The sequence below is a fragment of the Aspergillus campestris genome (assembly GCF_002847485.1).
Source record: "Aspergillus campestris IBT 28561 chromosome Unknown P168scaffold_6, whole genome shotgun sequence".
NCBI classification, from domain to species: Eukaryota; Fungi; Ascomycota; class Eurotiomycetes; order Eurotiales; family Aspergillaceae; genus Aspergillus; species Aspergillus campestris.
This window is the reverse complement of record NW_020194341.1, coordinates 424,291-446,742: the sequence shown is the minus strand read 5'-3', so window position 1 is coordinate 446,742 and position 22,452 is coordinate 424,291. Positions and strand designations below refer to the sequence as shown.

Below are 22,452 nucleotides of genomic sequence, written 5' to 3'. Positions count from 1 at the left end.
CCCTCCTGTCCGTGAGATATTGCGATTGCAATATCATACTGTTGTGTTATGTTAGCTCCTGGGTCTGACAAATCTTGATTACGGATTAACATACCTCGGGGGAATCAAGCCCCCAACGTCCGTGAATATAACCTCTTGCGGTTCCGGCTCCTGGGCAGACGCGTTGTTTTGCACTGAGATACCAGTGTTGAAAAGACCTTTACCAGGTCTTCCAGAAATTTCCAGGATCTTGGCCAATGGAGTGTGCTGATACTGAAGCGCAGCCAGGTAATCTCTTTGGTCTTCCTGCAAGGTTTCCAACGCAGAGGATCCTTTGCTTAGGTTGATACGGGAAACCAGCATATTAATGAACGGGCCGATAGCTCGATCCACACCTGGTATAGGGATATCACGTCCGGAGGTAAGGTATCCAAAACATACGGTATCCAGTCCCGTGTAAGCGCGAATCACAAGCCCCCAGGCTAGGTGAAACACACTGGACGGGGTCATTTCATATTGCTGACAGAACTTGCGGAGGGCCAGATGTGTTTTTATGTCCATATCTAGAGACAGTGTCTCGCGTGAATTGGTATGATCGGGGTTGGGTTCAGCAAGAACCGGGAAGTTGCAAGCAGGGACCTCATTGAGGTATTCCGCCCAGAATTGTTCAGCCGACGCAGGCAGGCTCTGTATATGACGCACATATGCCTCGTAAGAAGGCCCCGCTTCAGACGAAATTTGTCCCATATAGGCACGAGAGATTTCATATTTAAGGAGCCCCAACGAGTAGGCGTCGACCATGGCATGGTTGATTTCGAGGTCACAGAAGACTGAGCCAGATGCCGATTGACTCAACGCCAGGGCATGTTGAGGACTGTCTCGCTTGCTGGCAACATCCGTATGCCACTGCACTCCAGTGAGCGGGTCAGCTGGTTTGTCAGTGCCTAGTAGTTGGACATCAGACTTGACGTTTTTGATTACAACTTGATCCTTGACACCTCCAGACCGAACACTGTCAATGAAAATAGTTCGCAGGATGGGATGCCGATCAACAACCTGTTGCCAAGCGCGGCCTAGCCGATTGCGGTCTACAAGTGAGCCTGTCGTCGAAGACACTAGCCACCTCACCCGCGTCCAGTACAAAGCTGGATTCTTGGCTTGGCTGGTGAGGATCCCTTCCTGGATAGGAGTACAGGGGTAGATATCCTCAACTTGGCCAAATGTAAGACCGAGGCCGGGCAAGGCTTCATTGATGAGCAAGTGTAGAGAGGATTCCCCCAATGGCATCAAGGGGAAGTCGCAAGCAGTATAAGATGGAGATAATAAAGGGAGTTGGTGAGCCGCCATAACCAGAGAATGCTCACACTCAATAATCCAATCACGGATCTTGCTCCCGTGCTGTAGATGCCGATTGTATAAGAAGTCGACATGTAGTTTGCCTTGAGCGACGTACGCGGCAACATCGATCAGCGCAAATCGAGAAAGCTCTGGGGCAGCCTCCATTAGATCAGAGATCAAGACGTCTGACTGCTGAAAGAGTGCGTCTTTTCGTTCCAATTGCTGGTACAGCCCAAAGTAATTGAAAATGATCTCCACGGGCCCGTCAAGATGGAAGGCTTGCCGCCCAGCAGGATTCAAATAGCGTGAAGCGAAATAAGGTCTGCCGTTGGCGGGGATTTGACGGCGATAGTCCTTACTGCGACGTACAATATCAATGAGCCTGTCGCTTTTGATAGCGTCAACAACAACCGGATATACTGTTGTAAACCAGCCAACAGTTCTACCAAGCTCAATTGCAGAATTCCATGCCTCCCTTCCATGTCCTTCTGTAAAGATCGCAGGGGACACTCGATCCGGAAATGACTGCGCGAAGGAATAAAGCAGGGCGGCGTGGAGTATCTCCACCGGCTGGGTATTGAATACAGTGTTGGCAGACCCCAACAGCTGGTCAGTGAGAGATTTCTCGATGACTATGCTGCATTGCGTGGTGTCACCTATAGTATTCGGACTGACACCTGGAGTGAACTTCCAGTAGTCATACATTAGTGGCGGGACGTCGTAAGGGAAATCTTCCGCTGGAGACCGGTTGACCGCATGGTCTGCCTGAAGTTGACACCACGCCTGGAAGGAAAGAGGTGCGGGTCCAGCAACCTTTCCATGAACGAGATACTCTTCGAGTTCACCAAGGAGGATTCTCCAAGACACGAGATCCACTACCAGATGGTGCGCGACCATGAACAGAAATTGGCCCTCGTCGTTAGTATTGATCAAGTATACTACAAAGATCGGACCCTGCTCAATATCGAGGATTTGTTGACTTTGATTAAGCAAAGATTTTGCCTCATGGAGGGAGGGGATGTCATGCCGTTGGAACTCGTAGCAACACGTTGCATCGGCCAGAATCTTTTGAGTCCAGGCGCCGTCCACTTGAATGAAGCGAGCTCGCAACATGCTATGACGAACCACCAACTGCTCTATGCCTTCCTTAACCTGGTCTGGCAGGTGAGGTCGAGACACCCGGACCAGGAAGCTCTGGTTGAACATGTTCTTCCGGATGTCCTGGAAATCGAAAAACATCCGCTGGATTGGAGACAATTCAAAAGGAGTGTCGACCGTCTCCGCGATATGGATAGAGCTAGTTTCTGCTGCTTGTAATCCTGAATTTTTTGCTAGTTGTGCAACAGTTTTGTGTTTGAATATATCGGCGACCGTGATATAGAAGTCGACAGATTGGGATCGTGCAGATAGCTGCATCGCAGTAATCGAGTCGCCGCCGAGCAAGAAGAAACTGTCATCAGTCCCTACTATGTCCAGATCAATGTTGAGGACTTCGGAGAATAATCGTTGTAGTGCGAGCTCCACCGGTGATGATGCAACGCGTTCCTTGCCTCTGGATGGCTGCAACTCGGCCAATTGGGCCAATGTTTGATCGGACCCTATGGTGCGAAGTTGTCGCCGATCTGTCTTGCCAGTAGTAGTCATTGGAATTTCAGTAACAGGGATATAGATGTTCGGCACCATATACCCCGGTAGGCTTTCCGGTAAGCATTGCGTGAAAATATTAGTGTAATAACTTAGAGCATTGCGGATGCCTTCTGTGGACCCAGTTGCCCGATCGCCCAGTGCAAGATACGCTACTAAAAGGGAATTGGCGCTTGCTTTTGGCGTGATCACTTCTGCCACAACTGGAACGCCTGTGCCGGTTGGCATGGCTTGTTGGATATGGTACTCCACTTCCCCGAGCTCGACACGCTGGCCTCGGATCTTGACCTGTCCGTCTTTGCGGCCAGCATAAATTAGCGTGCCATCGAGATTATAGCGAACCAAATCACCAGTTTTATAAAGCCGACCCGGACGACGTGAAGATTCGCCCTGTGTCAACCAAGTGGGCGCCGGCAAAAAGCTGGCCGCTGTCTTGTCCGTATCATTTAAATATCCAAGACCAACGATCGGTCCCTCAAGCCACAGCTCTCCGGTACAGCCTATAGGACATAATTGAGCTTCGCGATTTGGGTCGACCACCCAGGTGACGCATCCTTTTCCCCTTCCAAGACTAGGTTCATTTTCTGAGAATGGGTAGCGCTCGAGGGTAGCCCATATGGTGGTTTCGGAAGGACCATACGCATTGACAAGTTGGGTTTGAAGCGCCCATTTCTGAACATCTATTGGATCAAGGGGTTCACCAGTCAGAACCATTGTCTGGACAAGTGGGATTGATTGCGGATCGAGCAAACGGGCAATTGTTGGGGTCAGAACAGCGTAGTTGACTTGCAATCTACGCATTGCTGCGCCAATATCCCCACGCCGCTCCGATTCCTCGGGCACGCAAAGACAAGCCCCAGCCACAAACGTGTGCAGGATTGTTCCCCACGCTACATCGAATGCATACGAAACAAAATCCAGCACACGCGATGCAGAGTTCAAGCCTAGTGAGTCCTGCTGATAGGTGATAGCACTAGCAACATTGCAGTGACTGATCACCACGCCCTTTGGTGTCCCCGTGGTACCAGAGGTGAAGACAATGTAAAGTGGACTGGCTGGATCTATCGAGGGAAGAACCGTCCCCCGAACGGGTTCTAGTTGATCCATGCTTGCCCGGTCCACAATGACAACGGTATCCATGCCAAGAGAATTGCCCTTGCTGCGCATCGTGGGAGAGGTGACTATAACAGACCCCTGAGTTTGTTCGAGGATTGTTCGCAGCCTATCCTGCGGTTGCTCGATATCCAAGCCGACCATTGCTCCGCCAGACTTTATTACCGCCAATGCGGCAACGGACATCCACATGGATTTCTCAAAGAGCAATGGAACCATGCTTCCTGGAGTAACACCGAGACCATGAAGGTGCGAGGCCAGCCGGGTAGATAGATAATCAAGTTCTTTATAAGTCAGATCACCGTCGCATGCGCACACTGCCGGTGCATCCGGTTGGTTTTGTGCTTGCTCAGATATCATGTCACCTATCGAAGCATTGACAGCTGCCGGTGCCATTGCATTCCAGTTCAAAATGCGTCGGAGGTCCTCCTTGCTAATTAGATTGGCTTGATGCGGTGTTTGGTCTGAATGAGTAATTGTTTGCCGGACTGCTTGAATGAACAGATTGAGGACATTTTCGGCGTGGCTTGTTGACAACATCGACGCATTGTAGGTGAAATTAATAGCAATTTCATTCTCATCGAGGCCAATATTCATCATTATGTCGTACTAGTAGCCGTGTTAGTGGGATTATTCAGCGTGGCATCTTTTACTGGTTGGACCTTTACCTCAGTGGGGTCATCACCTCCCATTTCTGTGAGCGAGATGGATGATGCGGTGTTGTTGCTGACCAACCTGTTCGCTTGCACGGACAAGGCAGTGTTGAAAAGTTCTTTTCCGGGCAAATCCAGAAAGTGGAAGATCTTCGCTAGAGGGTAATGCTGAAACTCTAAGCTGCTGAGATACTGACCCTGGTTCTTCTGAGCTAGAGACAACAGTGACTCATTACTCTCCAAGCTCACCCGGCTAGTGAGCATGTTAATAAAGGGACCGATAGTCCTCTCGGCGCCAGAGACAGGAATATCACGCCCCGAAGTGAGATATCCAAAGCAGACCGTCTCTAGACCAGTATACGCTCGCAGAACGAGCCCCCATGCTATGTGAAACACGTTAGAAGTTGTCAGTCCGTGGTCCATGCAGAACAGGCGCAACAAATCATGCATGTTCGGGTCGAGTTTTCTCGATATAACGGACTTTGAGCGAGGGCCACGTGGGTTCCGAGCACCGAGGGAGGGAAATATACAAGGATTGACCCCCTCCAGCAGATGATGCCAGTATTCATGGGCTTTCTGTTCCGACAATGACTGCAGGAACAGAATGTATTCGCTGTATAGGCCTGGCATGGAGTTGGACAACGACCCATCGTAAGCAGCACACAGTTCTTGTTTGAGGATCACCAAGGATGAGGCATCAATCAATGCGTGATTGATCAAGAGCTCACACACAGCCCCTGACGGCGTCGTGTAAATCAACAGGAATGCGTTATTTTCGCGAGGTATTGCTGTATCAGATGCATCACGTTGCCCGGATGTGATAACATGGACCTCTGCCTCGAGGCTCTTGAGCACCAGTTGGTCTTTGAGACCATCGGGCATTAGGCTGTCGATAAACTTGGTACGAAGCATTGGATGTCGATCTACGACAAGTTGCCACGCCTTCTTCAATCGAGATACATCTAAGGAACTGCCTTTGTCGGTGGATTCTGCCAACCACTTGATCGTTGTTTGATAAAGGCTGGGATTCTTCACCTGACTCATCAAGATCCCCTGCTGAATTGGAGAACATGGATATATATCCTCTACCTGGCCATATGAAACTCCGGCGTCAGCAAGTGCACTACCCAGCTTTTCTAGGCCAAGCTCCGACATGTGCAACAGGGGAAAATCGCAGATCGTGTATGTCGGCTGTAGGGATGGGAGTTCTTGTGCAGCATCCTCCAGAGAACACTGGCACTCCTGAATCCATTTCCGGATACCTTCTTGATTTCTCATGCGATTGTTATAGAGGTAATCGACACGAAGGCGACCCTGCAGCACAGAGGCTGAGATATCGATGAGAGCAAATCGACAGAGCTTACTGGCAATATCCGACAGCTCGTGGACATCGACAGGCATTTCCGACACGTGGAAAAGCGAGTCCTGTCTCTCAAGCTGCTGATACAGGCCAAGGTAGTTGAAAATGACCTCTACCGGGCCGTTTATCTGAAAGTCTTTTTTGCCGGTGGGGTTGAGATAGCGCGACGTAAAGTACGACCAGCCGTTCTGAGGGACACAACGTCGAGTGTCTTTAATTCGCCGCGCCAGAGCGGAAATCTTCTCGTCTGGGTCCACGGTGGCCACGACAGGGTATATGGTGGAAAACCAGCCAACCGTGCGCGACAGGTCAATGCTAGAGGTCCATGGCTCTCGGCCATGCCCTTCACTGAATATGGAAGGTGGTGATCGATCATGAAAGGCTTTGGTGAAGGAATGAAGCAGAGCGGCATGAAGGATTTCAACAGGTTGAGTATTGAATGCCGCATTAGCTGACCCAAGAAGAATCTCGGTCACCTCCTTACTGAGAATAACACTGCCCTTTGCCAAGTTGTCAAACGTATTCGTACTTGGTGCGACACCCCAGTAATCATACTGAGGTGGTTCCGGACTGAACGGCAAGACATCCTTGGGAAAGAGATGAGCGCGAGCGTAATCTGCTTGAAGCTCACACCATGTCTGGAAGGACATTGGCACGAACCCAGACAAAGTTCCCGTGGTAAGGTATTCTTCCAAGTCCGCCAGAAGAATCCTCCATGACACTAAGTCAATGACCATATGATGCGCAACTAAAAAGAGATACTGGCCGTCCTTCTGTGTATTGAGCAAGTCAACTGCGAGCAGAGGCCCATTTTCGATATCTAGAGATGTCTGGCTTCGGGTGACAATATCGGAGGAGTCCTGGAAAGAGATGACTTCGTGAGATGAAAATATGTAGCTCCCTGCCGAGGATGGTAGAATTTGTTGTGTCCATATATTCTCCGGTGTTGACTTGAACCGCGCTCGCAGCATTGAGTGGTGCGCAACAATAGCCTCTATGGCACGCTTGAGCTGATCAGAGGAGGTCGACTGAGTGATCCGGACCAAGAAGCTTTGATTAAAGTGATTATCGGCGCCTTGTTGAGTATTGACAAAAAGCTGCTGAATGGGCGACAGGGCGAAAGGGACACCAGTGCGCTCCGTGCTTTGATTCATAATCTGGTCCACAGGCGTTGTGCATGCCGCCAGACGAGCAATCGTTCTATGCTTGAAGATGGCAGGGACAGTAATTTGGAGGCCCGTAGAGCGGCTTTTGGCTGAAAGCTGCATGGCTGAAATAGAGTCACCTCCAAGGGTGAAGAAATCGTCGTGAATACTAATTCTCTCCGGGTTAACATTGAGTGTCTTGGCCCACAGCTCCAGAATGCGACACTCTGTTATGGTGGTAGGTGTCTGGCGCTCGCCCTGCGTAGGTTGCAATGCTACAAGCTCGTCCAATGAACTTTGCTCTCCAAGCTGCCGTAACGATCTCTTATCAATTTTCCCTGTTGCCGTCACTGGAATCTCTGCCACCGGTATGAATATGCCTGGGACCAAGAAACTGGGGAGTAGCTCCGCCATTTGAGCTTGTACATCCTGGGTGTGTTTTCTCAGCGCTTCTCTCACCACCTCTGTTGATCCCCATTCCAACTGCCCCATCCCGAAAAAGGCGACTAGTATCGGGTTGTTTGTCTCGCGGGGGGTGATGACTTCGACCGCGAATGGAGTGCTTCGGGAGCCTGTGGGTAGAGACTCGTAGAGGTAATGCTCTACCTCCGTGAGCTCCACCCGCTGACCACGGATCTTTACCTGCGCATCTCTGCGACCGACATAAAGCAAGGTCCCATCAGAGTTATAGCGAACTAGGTCACCTGTTCTATACAGCCTTCCGCGTCGGCCAGAAATTCCAGCACCGCCTCGAAGCAACCACGGAGGGTCGTGGATAAAGGTGGTTGCATTGATATCGGGGCGACCAACGTATCCAGCCCCAACCAGTGGGCCTTCCAGCCATAGCTCACCCACAGCCCCGTACGGCGACAGGTGGCGACCTCTAGAAGGTTCTACAACCCAGGTTGCCATTCCTCGGCCAGCGCCAATAGTTCCCGAGGGATGGTCGCTGTCGCCATAAGTAAACGTAGTGGATATCGCACTACACTCGGCGGGACCATATATGTTTATCAAGTTGACAAATGGGCACCATTGTGTGATGTCCTGCTTGCTAACTGTCTCGCCACCTAGCAGCAGACACCGAAGCTCTGGAACGGAAGCAGGATTAATCAATCGGGCAGTAGAAGGAGTGATGGCAGCATATGTCACCCTCATGCGGCGCATGCATTCAGTTACATCACTTCTCCGTTCATCCTCTGATGGAATACAGAGACATGCCCCGGCTGCCATTGTATGAAGAAAATTAAACCAGGCTGCATCAAACGCATAGGAGGAGAAGTCAAATACACGGTCTGTTGGTTTGTACCCTAGGACCGCCTGTTGGTGATAAACAGCACTAGCCACGTTGCCATGGGTCATAAGAGCACCCTTCGGCACCCCAGTACTCCCGGATGTAAAAGCGACATACAATCCTGCGGTAGACTGAACGGGAGGCAAACCCTTCTTTGTTACCATCTGCGGCCGCAGCTGGTGTTCCAAGGCTTCCTCTGAAATGACAAGCACTGCCTTCTCTGTCAAGCGACTTGCTAGGTTCTTTGCCTCCACTGAGCTGACGATAAGCGGCGGCTGCACCTGGTCCACAATCAACCGAAGTCGTTCTTCAGGCTGGGTTATATCCATCGTAACACCCGTCGCTCCGGCCTTTACCACCCCCAGCATGGCCACGGGCATCCACATAGACTTCTCGAGACATAAGGCCACAATGGCGCCTGGTTGCACACCGGCCTCAACCAAGCGATGTGCTAATCGAGTTGAAAGGTCATCCAGCTGACCGTATGTCAGCTCTCCGTCCCAACCACAGATGGCGCTTGCATTTGGCCGTTGGTGGGCCTGCTGCAAGATCAAATCGTGCATGCATGTTTCCACTGCTCTTGGGGTCGGTGAGTTCAGATCCCAAATCCGGCGGATATCATCTTCACTGGCAGCTTCTATATCTTTGACTTCTAGATATTGCGATGCCTCTTTACAAACCTGGCGCAAAACATGTTCAAATTGGCCTGCTATGGTCTCCACCTGGACTTGTGTCACGATGTGAGCGTCGTAGCTTATGTTGATAGAGACGCCATCAGCAGTCAGCTGGCATTCCAGCAGCAGGGCGTATGAGTTGAAATTGTTAATAGATCCAGGAGTGTAATCATTACTCTGCTCTTCGAAAATCCAGTCATCATGTTCGGCCTTCGCCGGTTGGGGCGCAGGCTGGACCACAAGAAACGTTTGGAAGGCGCATCCTTGCTCTGTCTCGGGACTTAGGCGCCGAATTCGTTGAAGCCCTGCCTGCTCAAAGGGAATCATGTCCACCGATTGTTTCTGGATTTGTTCAAGAAGATTCGCAACGGTTGCCTTCTCCTGAATCTCGACCCGTATCGGCACCGTGGCGATTGTCGGACCTTCCACTAGTTCTACCTTCGGAATTGACGCTTGTCGACCTGTGACCGTCGATCCGAAGATGACATCAGACGATTGGGTGTAGTGCGAGACCAGAACTGACCATGCAGCGCGAATAGCTGTTGAAGGTGTTGTGTTGTCCTGTAACCACTGCAAGTTCGTGATCTCATGGTGCATGACCTCTTGAGCCTGGGGTTGGTAATGGGGCGAAGGTAGAACTGGGAATTGCACTGCCAATAGCCCGTCAAATTCATTTTTCCAGTATTCATCCGTCTCCGCTCCCAACTCAGTAATATGTTTCACGAATCCCGCGAATGAGCCCAGGCCCTCAGTTTTGACTCCAAAGTAGGCTTTTTCGACCTCCTTCAAAAGTAGGGGCATTGACCACCCATCGTATAGCGCATGGTGTAGCGTCCATACCGAATAAATTCGATCGTCAACACGGTCGTGGACCAAAGCAAACCTTGCTAGGGCCGTTCCGAGCCCAACGGGGTTTTGCTCATCAAGCCGAAGAAATGCAGCCAGGCTAGTACTCTCCTGCCATTCCGGGATTTGCTTGGTAACAACCTGCACCAGCCCCTGCTCATGGAGGTCAATTACCCGCGTTCGTAAGATAGCAGTAGACGTTGCCACATAGTTGCAAGCGTTTCGAAATCTTTGGACGTCTATCTGGTCGTGCAGTCGCAGCACTTGCCTGATTACATACGCTCCAGGCCTTTTCACAGTAAGCGACAACAGGCCCTCTTGCAGAGGGGTACATGGAAGTACGTCCTCTATAGAGGATACCTCGAGGTCACACTGAGCAGCTGCCTGCTTCAGCGCTTGATCCGAATCTATCTGTAATTTGAGTAGTGATAAAGGCTGGATCACTTGCTCGGAAACGGACTCGACCTTCAATGTTTGTGCCATATCACATAATGTTGGCGATTTGAAAATGGTGGCAACTGTTAGCATGAGACCGTGGTCCGCTGCAAGTTGAGCCAGGCGAATTGCCCCAATTGAATCGCCTCCGATCCTCAAGAAACTGTCATCTGCTGATATACTGCTTGTTTCTCTCTCAAGAACAGTAGCCCACAGCTTCTGCAGGCGCTGTTCAGACGCAGTTGCAGGTGCCCTTGCCTTGCGCCTCGATGGTTGCAGCTCGGCTAGTTGCTCCAAGGTAAGAGAAGATCCAATCTGCTGGATCCTGCGCCGATCTGTTTTCGCAGTAGCAGTGAGTGGTATTTCTGCGACTGGGACATACATGCTGGGAACCATATAGCTTGGGAGATGCTGCTTCAGGCTTTCTTCCACGCCTTTGGTACATAATGCCAATGCCTCACGGATTGATTCCGCTGATCCACTTGCCTGCTCCCCTAGTGAAATAAAAGCCACGAGTATGGGGTTATTCCTTCCCTTGGGGTAGATCACTTCTACTACCAAATCTTGTGTGGCATTAGCTGATAATGCCCGGCGGGCGTGATACTCGACGTCTCCGAGCTCCACGCGTTGCCCGCGGATTTTCACCTGGTTGTCCTTCCGGTTGATGTAAACCAAAGCACCATCCTCACGATATTGAACCAAATCCCCCGTTTTATAAAGGTAGCCGCGGCGGCCTGGATGCCGTGAGGTTCCATGTACTAGCCACGCGGGATCCTCTGCTCGCGAGGCAGATGTTTTCTCAGGGTCTCGCAGATATCCCGGGCCCACAAGAGGGCCTTCTAACCATAATTCACCAATGGCCCCAATAGGCACAAGGCTTTTGCTTCGCAACGGCTCGACAACCCACGCCGTCAGTCCCACTGTATGTCCCAGGGTTCTTGGATGCTCGTTTCGATGTTTGAAGTCATTGAAGGTTGCAATTATGGTGCATTCCGCGGGGCCGTACGCACCCTTGAGATTGATATGCTTCCAGATGTCCATATCCTCTGCTCCAAGAGCCTCCCCACCTAGAACAAGGGTCTCTAGGCTAGGAACCGTGGTAGGATCGATTGTTCTAGCCATCGAGGAAGTGAAAAGCGCGTAATTAACCCTCATTTGCTCCATGCACTCCGCCACCCGATTCGTCCTCTGCTCATCAGAAGGGATGCACATACAACCACCAACGACAAGAGGGTACACAAAGTTAAACCAAGCCGCATCGAAAGCATATGAAGCAAAGTCAAAGACACGGGACGAAGTAGTAATTCCGCAGGCATCAGCATGATGGGTGATTGCGGAGCACATGTTTTCATGTGAAATTATAGCGCCCTTTGGGGTTCCCGTGCTACCTGAAGTAAATGCAACGAAGAGTGTATCGGTGGGATCGCTAGGTGGAAACCCATATTTGTCCGAAATATGAGCAGCCGGCAGGGAATCCAAGGTGACAGTTACCACCATACCCAAAAGCGACTGTGCCAAGTCTCTTTGCCTCGGAGAAGTCAAAATAAGGGCTGGCTGGGTTTTCGCTATAATGAGCTGTAGACGCTCTTTCGGCTGCTCGGGGTCCATTCCTACTACCGCACAACCGGCTTTCATCACGGCAAGCATCGCCACTGGGACCCACATGGATTTCTCAAAGCACAAAGGTATAATTGAACGTGGGGCGATCCCCAGTCCCAGGAGTTGTTGCGCAAGTCGAGATGAGAGTCGATCAAGGTCGCGGTATGTAAGTTCTCCGTCCCACGAGCAGACAGCAGGGGCTTCTGGCTGCTGCTGGATGCGAGCGACAATCAAGTCTGTGACAGAACTTGACACTCTCTTCGGCACTTGCCTATTCCAGTTCCAGATGGCATCAATGTCCTGTGAGCTTGCGATCTGCAGATTGTCCACACTGGCAGATGGCTTATTAATGATGACCCGGAGAGCCTCGAGGAAAGAACCGGCGACGCTGGCAGCTTGAGTCTCCGACAGAAGCTTGTGGGAGTAGTTGATGGATACCTGCGCGTCATCCTCGCGCAGAAAGACTGACGTGGCCATATCGTACTCATTGGGATCATCCCAGGTCTCCTCATCAAAAGATATCCCACTGGGATCTTGCTGTTGACTGAGGCCGCCACTCTGCACCGACAGGGCAGTGTTGAAAAAAGATTCCGCATCGGCATTTAGATAGTGCCGCACCTCGGCTAGCGGAAAGTGTTGGTATTCAAGCCCTTCAAGGTATTCTGCCTGATTGGCTTGCATAATGCTGAGCAGGGAGCGGTCACTAGTGATCTTTGCATGGCTCACGAGAATGTTGATAAAGGGCCCCACCACGCCGTCCGCTCTGTCCACAGGGACATCGCGACCGGAGCTCAAATATGCGAAGCAAACAGATTCGTTACTTGTGTAGCAGCGAAGAACAAGGCCCCATGCGAGATGCAGGACATTAGACGGTGTCAGCCCATGGATTCGGCAGAAGCTGCGTAGTGAGTCGTATATCTCCTGCGTAACTGGCAAAGAGGCTATGCCTCTCGCATTGGGCTCCGCCTGATTCTGGTTGAGAACCGGGAAAATGCAGGGTTCGGCGCCCACTACACGCCGTTTCCAATATTCCCTTGCCTCTGATGACGAGGAACTTTGAATATGTTGAATATAGTTACTATACACCGGGGCAGGCTCAGAGGGCAGGGTTCCGTCATAGGCAGCGCGGAGATCCTGCTTGATGATGCCGATAGATATAGCATCTATGATCGCATGGTTTATATCGAGCTGGCAATATACGCTACCCTCCGAGGTAGGACAGAGAAGGAGCGAGTGCAAACTTCTGTCACGATCTCCAACAGACTTTTGGTACCCTGCAACGGCTGCCATACCTTCTTTTGGATGGTGCGGTGGTAAAATGTGAATAGGAGGCGAAACTTCTTTCAACACAATCTGGTCACTATATCCATCAGAGACCACACTTTGGGTGAATATTGTTCTCAATGCTCCATGGCGTGCGACAACCTGACACCAGGAGCGGGCAAGCCGCTGAGCATCAACAGCAGACTGTGGATCAACAGACTGCACACACCAGCGCACACGGGTCTGATAAAGATCAGGATTCTTGGCTTGACTCAAAAAGATCCCTTGCTGGACAGGGGAGCAGGGATAGATGTCTTCTATCTCTCCAAAAGAAATGCCCAGATCTGGGAGGGACTCAACCTTCCGCCTGGTCGCTTCAGTCTGAGGTAGTAAGGGAAAGTCCGACACGGTATAACGAGGTTGAAGCAGGATCAACTCCTTTGCTACTACCTCTAGTGAGCGCTGACATTCCGTGATCCATTCACGTATAGCAGGTTGCTTCTGCATATGACGATTATACTGGAAGTCAAATCGCAAACAGCCATGGGTCACCTCCGCCGCCACATCAACCAGGGCGAATCGGTGCATATGTCCAGCGACATCGGGAACTCTACCGGCAAGGGTCTCGCATGGTTGAAATAGTGCATCCGCTTTCTCCAACTGCTGGTAAAGGCCGAAATAGTTGAACACAATTTCGTGGCAATGTGACACTCCAAATGACTTCTTACCAGCTGCATTCAGGTACCGCGACGTAAAGTACGGCCACCCGTTCCCTGGGGTTCGGCGACGACCATCCTTAGTGCGAACAACAACTTCAGCAATACTGAGGTTAGTGCTGGCCGTGACAGCCGTTGGAGCAATAGTCGTAAACCAGCCGACTGTTCTTGATAGGTCCAAGGCATGGTCCCACGGCTCTCGCCCGTGTCCCTCGGTGAAAATAGTAGGAATGGTCCGATCGTCGAATACCTGCATAAAGGAGTGCAATAATGCCGCCTGGAACAACTCGACTGGTTGCGTTTGGAAAGCAAGGTTTGCAGCTCCAAGGAGTAAATCAGTAGTTGACTTGGATATGGCGAAGCCTTGTTCAACTATATTGTCATAGCTATTTTGAGCTTGATCAAGTCCCCAGTAATCGATACATGGGGGATCAATATCGAATGGCAGAGCGATATTTGGGGCGAGATTTTCGCTGGCGTAGCTAGCCTGTAATTGACACCAAGTCTGAAAAGGGAGAGATGCGCAGCTGGGTAAGGAAGAAACACTGCTCTTCGTGAGCATTTGTTCGATATCATGCAATATGATACGCCATGAGACCAAGTCAATGACAAGATGGTGGGCGACAAGAAACAGGTACTGCATGTCACCTGTGTCAATGAGATTAGCCGCGAAAACAGGACCATTTTGAATATCCAACGACTGCTGGCTTATATTAAGCGCCGGAATGGCATCGTCCAATGACGAAACCCGAGCTTGGTGGTAGTTATACGATTTGCCAGTGCTAGGCGTGACACGCTGGACCCATCTCCCGTTCGGTTCCTGATGAAAGCGAGCACGTAGCATAGAATGACATGTGACAACAGATTCAACCGCATGAAGCACATCATCCGAGTTTTGGGACCTTGAAATGCGCAGGAAAAAGCTCTGGTTGAAATGCCCATATGTTGATGGTTGGCTGTCAAAAAACAACTGTTGAATAGGGGAAAGAGCGAACGTTGTATCGAGCTGCTCGCTAGCCTTTACTTCAAGGGCTTGCTCTGTTTGACTACAGTGCGCCAAACGTCCAATAGTTTTCGATTTGAAGATGTCGTTCACCGTGATGCGAAACCCGAGCTGTCGTGACTTAGCTGACACTTGCATGGCCGATATCGAATCCCCCCCAAGAGAGAAAAAGCCATCGTCGACCCCAATATGACAGACGTCAATGTTCAAAACGTCTGCCCACAAGTCCCGAAGTCGACGCTCTAACTCTGTCTGCGGGAGTCGCTTCTCACGGCGGGATTGAAGCTCAAGTAACTCTTCAAGTCTCATAGATGATCCCAACTGACGCAGACGCTTTCGATCAGTTTTCCCCGTGGTAGATATTGGGATATCTTTGACAGGGATGTATAGATTTGGCACCATGTAGCTTGGCAGGAGCTCACCCAAGGTTTCCACAACCCCGTGGGTATAACGAGAAAGCTCTGCACGAACACTTTCTGGAGCTTGTGTCGCAGCTTCTCCTAACGCAATGTAGACGACAAGGGTCGGACTTGAACTCCCACGTAAAGTTACCATGTCGGCAATCACGGTATTTGCAGTTCCACCTGGAATAGTCTGCCTAAGATAGGATTCCACTTCCTCAAGCTCCACCCGCTGTCCGCGGATTTTTACCTGCGTATCCTTGCGGCCAACATAGGCTAGCGAGCCATTTGGGTTATAACGCACGAGATCACCGGTCTTGTACAACCGACCCTGGCGCGCCTTTTCCGGGCAAGACGGGCCCCCACGTAACAGCCAGGGAGGATCCCGTACAAAGCTCTCAGCGGTATGGTCCGGATCATTCAGATAACCCCCTCCCACCAGAGGTCCCTCTACCCACAGCTCCCCAATCGCGCCGAGAGGAGCAAGACAGGTACCGTGTACGGGTTCAACAATCCAAGGCCTAAGCCCTACTGCAAAGCCAACAGTATTCGGCTGGTCACCGGAGCCCTCGTATGTATGGATGGTTGACAAGCCGGTGCATTCAGCTGGGCCGTATCCATTCTTGAGGGTTACATTAGGCGCCCATTTTCGGAGGTCTTCACCGGTCACCGCTTCACCCACGAGTATCAGTGTTTTAAGGCCGGGAAGGGTCTTTGGGTCAAGGGTACGAGCTGTTGAAGGCGTGAGTAGCATGTAATTAGCTTCTAGTTGATCCATGGAGCCAGGTATATCATCCTTCCTCTGTGCATCAGAGGGAATACATAGGCAGCCACCAGCAGTGAAAGCATGAAAAAAGTTCAACCATGCAACATCGAATGCGTACGACGTAAAGTCATACAGTCGACTATGCAAATCGGTGCCCATGATTTCATTTTGGTAGTCGATTGCACTGCGTACATTCTCGTGAGTCATGATGGCGCCTTTCGGTGTGCCTGTACTGCCGGAAGTGAATGCAATGTACAGCCCGCTGGCCGGGTTGATGGATGGCATGGTGAAGTTATTAGGAATCGATGGTGCCATTCCCTTGAGAGCTTCAGCATCCACTATTATGACTTGTGTCGCCAGACGAGCTGCGAGTGATTTATACATGGGTGAAGTTAGAATTAAGGGCGGTTTCGTTTGCTGCATAATTAACTGCAATCGCTCTTGGGGCTGGCTAGGATCCACTGTGACAGACATGCCCCCCGTCTTGATGGCTGCTAGCATTGCCACTGGGGTCCACATCGACTTTTCGAAGCAAATTGGGATAACAGCGCCAGGGCCAGCTCCAGCTCCAAGAGAAAGAATGAACCGAGCAAGATTGGTTGAATGGAGTCCCAGTTCTTCATAGGTCAATTGACCATTCCAAGCACACACAGCTGGTCTATCTGGCTGTTCCTGAACACGCTGCGCGATCAAGTCATGTACACAGCCCTCAATAACTGGAGGCACCTTTTTGTTCCAGCGCCATATCTGGGCTAAGTCTTCCGGGCTCGCAGCGTCGACCGCCTTGATCAAATTCTCTGCGGCATTTTCCCTGCTTATCTGGCGCAGGACTTCTTCAAACTGGCGGGCCATTCTATCCGCCTGGTGTACCTCAATGACTTGGGAGTCGAAGCTCATCCGTAAAAGCATTCCGTTAGGCTCAAGGTGACATTCTACCACAAGCGCATAAGTGTTGATGCTCGCCAACTCATTTTCCCCATCGTACGGATCTTCAGGAAATAAACGCTCATCGAGTAGGCGAGATGTTTTGCGAGCTGCCGGTTGAACCACCAACAATGTCTGAAACTGCGTCGCGTGGTCGGCGTCTGAATTGATATGACGAATTCTCTTCAGCCCGGTCTGCTCGTAGGAAATCATATCAACTGCCTGCTTTTGTAGATTCTGTAGCAAGGTCGCCACGCCAAGTTCTCCGTCCACGCTCACTCTAATTGGCACTGTGGCAATAGTCGGGCCCGCAATTCTCTCGATGTATGGCACGGGCGCCTGTCGGCCCGTTAATGTTGCTCCAAAGATTACATCACTTGAGTGCGTGTAGCGAGACGTTAAAATTGCCCACGCGGCGCGCACGACAGTGGAGGCGGTAATATTGTTACCAGGCCAGTCAATGTTTAATACCTGATGCTCCAATTGATTATGGGCCTGGGGCTGGTACCCCGGGGAAGGCAGCGACGGAAAAATGGGGGCTTCAATTCCATCCAGCTGGGAGCGCCAATACTCCTCCGCACCCTCACCGGAATCTGTCAGGTATTTCACGAAGCTGTTGAACGGGGCTAACGTCTCGCAATCGCCATGCCAGTATTCGCTTTCAACTTGTTCCAGAAGAAGCGGCATGGACCAACCGTCGTATAGGGCGTGATGAATCGTCCAGATGAAGGAGACCTTTTGGTATTCGTCTTTCACCAGCCCAAACCGTGTTAAATGTGTGTTCAATCCCATGTATGATTCTTTTTCCGACTGAACGAAGCTAATCAAGTCCTCGTCGCTCTCACGCCACTCTGGCTCCTCGACAAGAACGACCTGCAATAGTCCTAAAGTTGGGACCTCTACAATCCTCGTTCTAAGAACAGATGCTGTTTGAACGACCTTCGACCAGGCATGGCGAAAACGTGCTAGATCCACATCTGATGGTAACTCCATTGTCAAACAACGGATGTAGTCTCCCGGTCGTTTGCCGGTCAGGGCCAAGAGGCCTTCTTGCAGGGGACTGCAAGGGAGCAAGTCTGCAATCGACTCCGCAGGGACGCCACACTCCGCCGCAGCCAGGGCGCATGCATTGGAAGGAGCACTGTCAAATTTCGGTAGCAGGCTAAATGGGGGTATATCAACGTGCTTGGGCTGCTCTAGCCGAGCCACTTCCGCCAAGTCACAGAGACGTGGGAGGTTGAAAACGTCCGCCACGGTTAGGACAACCGCTTCTTTTCGAGCGAGCTGCACGAGCCTAATCGCGGCCACAGAATCTCCCCCGATCTGGAGGAAACTATCGCCCACTGCAATGCTTTCAGCGTCGATACCGAGTGACAATGCCCAGAGTTGTTGAAGGCGCCACTCCATTTCTGTCCGAGGCGCGCACCTCTCTCCTTGGGAGGGCTGCATTTCCACTAGTTGCTGCATAGTCATCGACGATGAAGTTTCTCGGAGGCGCCGCCGGTCTGTTTTCCCCGTGCCTGTCATGGGGATCTCAGGGACTGGGATGTAGAGGCTCGGTACCATATATTGAGGTAATTGCTGCGCCAATGTCTCCGAAACCCCATTTGTGTAGCGATGAAGCTCATTCCGCACCCGGTCCATGTCCTGCTTGAATTCTGGACCGAGAGCTAGGTAGGCCACTAAGATCGCACTCTTACCACCGCTGGGCGTAATCACTTCAGCCACAACCGGGATCGTAGGATCAGGCAGAGCCTGCTTCAAATGCCATTCCACCTCAGCCAGCTCCACTCGCTGTCCCCGGACTTTCACTTGATCGTCCTTTCTAGCGACGTAAACTAAGCGGCCTTCCTTGTTGTAGCGTACGAGATCGCCGGTCTTGTATAAACGGCCTCGTCGCCCCGGATAGTCCGGCGCTCCTTGTGCCAACCACAACGGGGTTTCCACATACGAAGCAATGGTCTTCTCGGAGTCGCCTAAATATCCTTGTCCAACCAGCGGGCCCTCAAGCCAAAGCTCACCGGTGCCACCGGGTGGAACAAGGCTTTCCCCACTCACATCAACTACCCATGTATTGCAAGCAACACCCGTGCCCATACTGCCGTCCCAGGACCCGTCAGGAGAGATTTTTTGAAAGGTAACAGCCACAGTGCACTCGGCCGGACCGTAGGAGTTAATCAAAGTGCAATGTGGTGTCCACTGGTCCACATCAGCCTGACTCATTGGCTCTCCGATCAACAATATCAATCGCAGGGACGGCACGTCATTCGGATCAATTAATCGTGCAACACTCGGGGTTAGTTGCACATGATTTACCCGAAGCCTACGCATAGCCGCCGCGATGTCCCCACGGCGTTCACTTTCTCGTGGGATACAAAGACATGCGCCAGCGGCAAATGTGTGGATAATATTACCCCAGGCGAGATCAAATGCATATGAAGCGAAATCGAAAACTCGGGCAGTGTTACTGAGACCTAATGCTTCATGCTGGTAGGTAATGGCGCTGCTGAAATTGATGTGATTGATGATGGCCCCTTTCGGAGTCCCCGTGCTGCCAGAGGTGAAAACAACGTACAGCGTGCTCGCTGGGTCAACTGAGGGCAGTTTGCTGCATCCTAAAGGAGGCAACGATTGAATGAGACTGTGGTCCAGAGTTATAACGGTACTAGCCCCGAGGCGCGTAGCAACGTCGCGCTGAGCCGGCGAGCACATAACCCAGGCCGACCGCAGCTGCTGCACAATTGTCCGGAGCCGGTCTTCAGGTTGCGTAGGATCCATAGTGGAGATCACAGCCCCCGATTTCATCACGCCCAGAATTGCGACCATCATCCAGACCGATTTTTCGAAACACAAGGGGACAAAGTGAGTTGGACTGACGCCGAGTTGGAGCAAATAATGAGCCAGACGTGAGGAAAGCTTATCAAGCTGCTCATAGTCCAGTTCTCCATCCCATGCACAAACCGCCGGGGCATTAGGCGTCTCTCGGGCCCGCTCGCTGATTAGATCGTGCACACATCTCTCCACCGGAGCTGCCGCTTGACTATTCCACCCCCAGATAGTTCCAAGGTCGTCCTCAGAGATGGGCATATCGCTCATGTCCCCGGTAACTGTCGGTTGGGGTGTGCGCGCCTCCAAGCGCTCGGCGAGTTGCAAAGCAAGCTTTCGCGCAGACTCAACGACGGGGAAGATTTTCATGTCTATGCCTGCCGGGTGGACCCAGCCGTGGATCTCCAACTCATGTACAGTCTTCGTGGTGTCGAACTTAACCCGGCTTCCCTTATCACCCATGAAGTATAGCACCAGCAGGGTACTAGCTTCCGGGTCGCCAGACACCTGCATGGAAGCCACGAGCGCAAGATTGGCCTCCTGGCACTTCCACGCCAAATCCTGGGCCTCCTTATCCTGTGTTATCTGTACCACATCCGTCGCATCCCCTTGGACGTTGAGTTCCATGGTGAATGTAGTGTTCCCACCCGGTGCTGCGTGACCTATCTTGATGCTTGCCGGGTTGTCGTTGAACCACTCCAAGACCTGGAGAGCCCAAATCCGTATAGCAGCCAACGATAGCTCGACGGGATCCTGGCATTGGCTGCCGGTGATCCGGTGCTGGGCTTCCACCGCTTCGATGGCCATGTTCGTAGCTCCTATAACTTAGCTTTTGCAGATCAAAACTAGAATCTCACCTTGCTTGTCTTGTTCAGCGGTTAGCCACACGCGCCTGCGTAGCCCAACCCATTTCTCATGCCTGGCAAAACTTACAAATTGATATGGCACTGTCAATCGGCCAGACTTGATCTGATCAAGCACTGGAAGTTCTTTGGTGGTCAACAACGTAATATCCCTGATATAGTGATGAAGGCCAAACACAAAAATCAGGAGTGTCTCGCACGAACTTCGCGGGTCGTCTCCGATTGCAAAATCATGGCTACCTGCGGATCTAGCCAGATCACACTGCCGCCCTACCTTCGACATGCCATAATAAAACCCTTACATTACTCATTGCCGGTTGCTCTCCTGACTGACTGGTGATCTGGATCCAGCCACCGCGCTCCTTACATGCATCACAAATACCACAATCAGCGGGGAATGAGCGTCACCCACAGCCAACCCACTATATTGATAGCTCTGGTGAACCGAGAGTTCGGCCCCGAGGTCAGCCTTTCTCGCGAAGAGAAAGTCTGACGAGCATCTGTCCCAAATTGCTGAGTGCACTTCCGGCAGACAACAAGGTAATTTTGACATAACTAGCCGACCAGCAACATTGACAGGCAAGTGGCTCAGTCGGACTCATGTTCCTTTCTCCGCCGGATGACTCTGCTACAGGATATTTGTACGTTTGTGATGAGAATGCATGAACATTCATGATTATATCTGTCATTCCGAGGGCTCATCGCGCGGTGCACATTCAAGTCGGTGACTATTTTCAGGGGAGTGGTTTCCTTGTTTGTCTTTTGTTAGTTTGTCTTTTTTTTTTTTTTTTTCTCTCATTCTTGCTACTGTACATGTTCCAGAGTTATATAATCAGATATGCAGGCAAGTCAAGCAAGGCAGGTGCGAATGTAGGTACTCTGTATGTCCTAATTTCTAGTTTCAACACACCGGCACAAGGGATAAGTCGAGCTAGTAAGAATAGCACCACTAGTCACAGATCCGCTAGCTCTATTAACCAAAATCAGATCCTTCCTGACATGATCGTATTCGCAATTTGAGCCCTTGCAGGCAACCCCAGTGCTGGCTAATTCTCGTGACTGGCCCCTTACCATCGGACCTACGTGTTTTGCAAGCAGAATTTAACTGTGCGAGCAGGCAAACAAGTTTTGCAGCTTGCTCAGCATGCTACGCGCGCTAGGGGTGATGGTTTTTAGTTAGCATGGAAGGATCACATGAGTCTTACAATTTTTATTATTTTAATTTTCAAATACATTCTTTTCTCTTACTCTTAGAGTGGCATTTGGTGTGGTTCAGTGCGGGTTCAGGGCGGGTAGGAACCAACTCGTTGCGGATTTGGTGCCTAGCTCTAGGGACCGAACTGACACGCGGTTTCTTGCGGTTTGGTGCGGTTTTTATGCCTAAAACTGAAAATATGCAGATTTCTACTAAAATAGGCTGGTTAGGGCTAGCTAGGCCTAAAATATAGGCCTAAAGGGGACTGGTCTACCCGCAGGACCCACTGACTACGCTGGTTTATAAGCTTGTTTTTATAACAATATACGCGGCGTTACTCTGCCTTGCTTGGGTCCAACCATTTTCTTCATTCTAATATATACTTACACACTCTTGAAGAGGGTTACACTTTCCTCTA

General features: G+C 51.2%; 1 protein-coding gene across 1 annotated transcript in view; it reads right to left on the bottom strand.

Annotated features, from left to right (window-relative positions):
* The window catches only part of P168DRAFT_281777 (acetyl-CoA synthetase-like protein), a gene marked incomplete at both ends in the record, with an annotated part of 28,807 nt that extends 8,024 nt beyond the window's left edge, over positions 1–20,783 (bottom strand). Inside the window, 2 exons of the mRNA XM_024835952.1 lie at positions 95–4,683; positions 4,743–20,783. Of these exons, the coding sequence (XP_024692723.1) occupies positions 95–4,683; positions 4,743–20,783 (20,630 nt within the window). The remainder of the gene's footprint in view (positions 1–94; positions 4,684–4,742) is intronic.
* Positions 20,784–22,452: the final 1,669 nt, after the last annotated feature.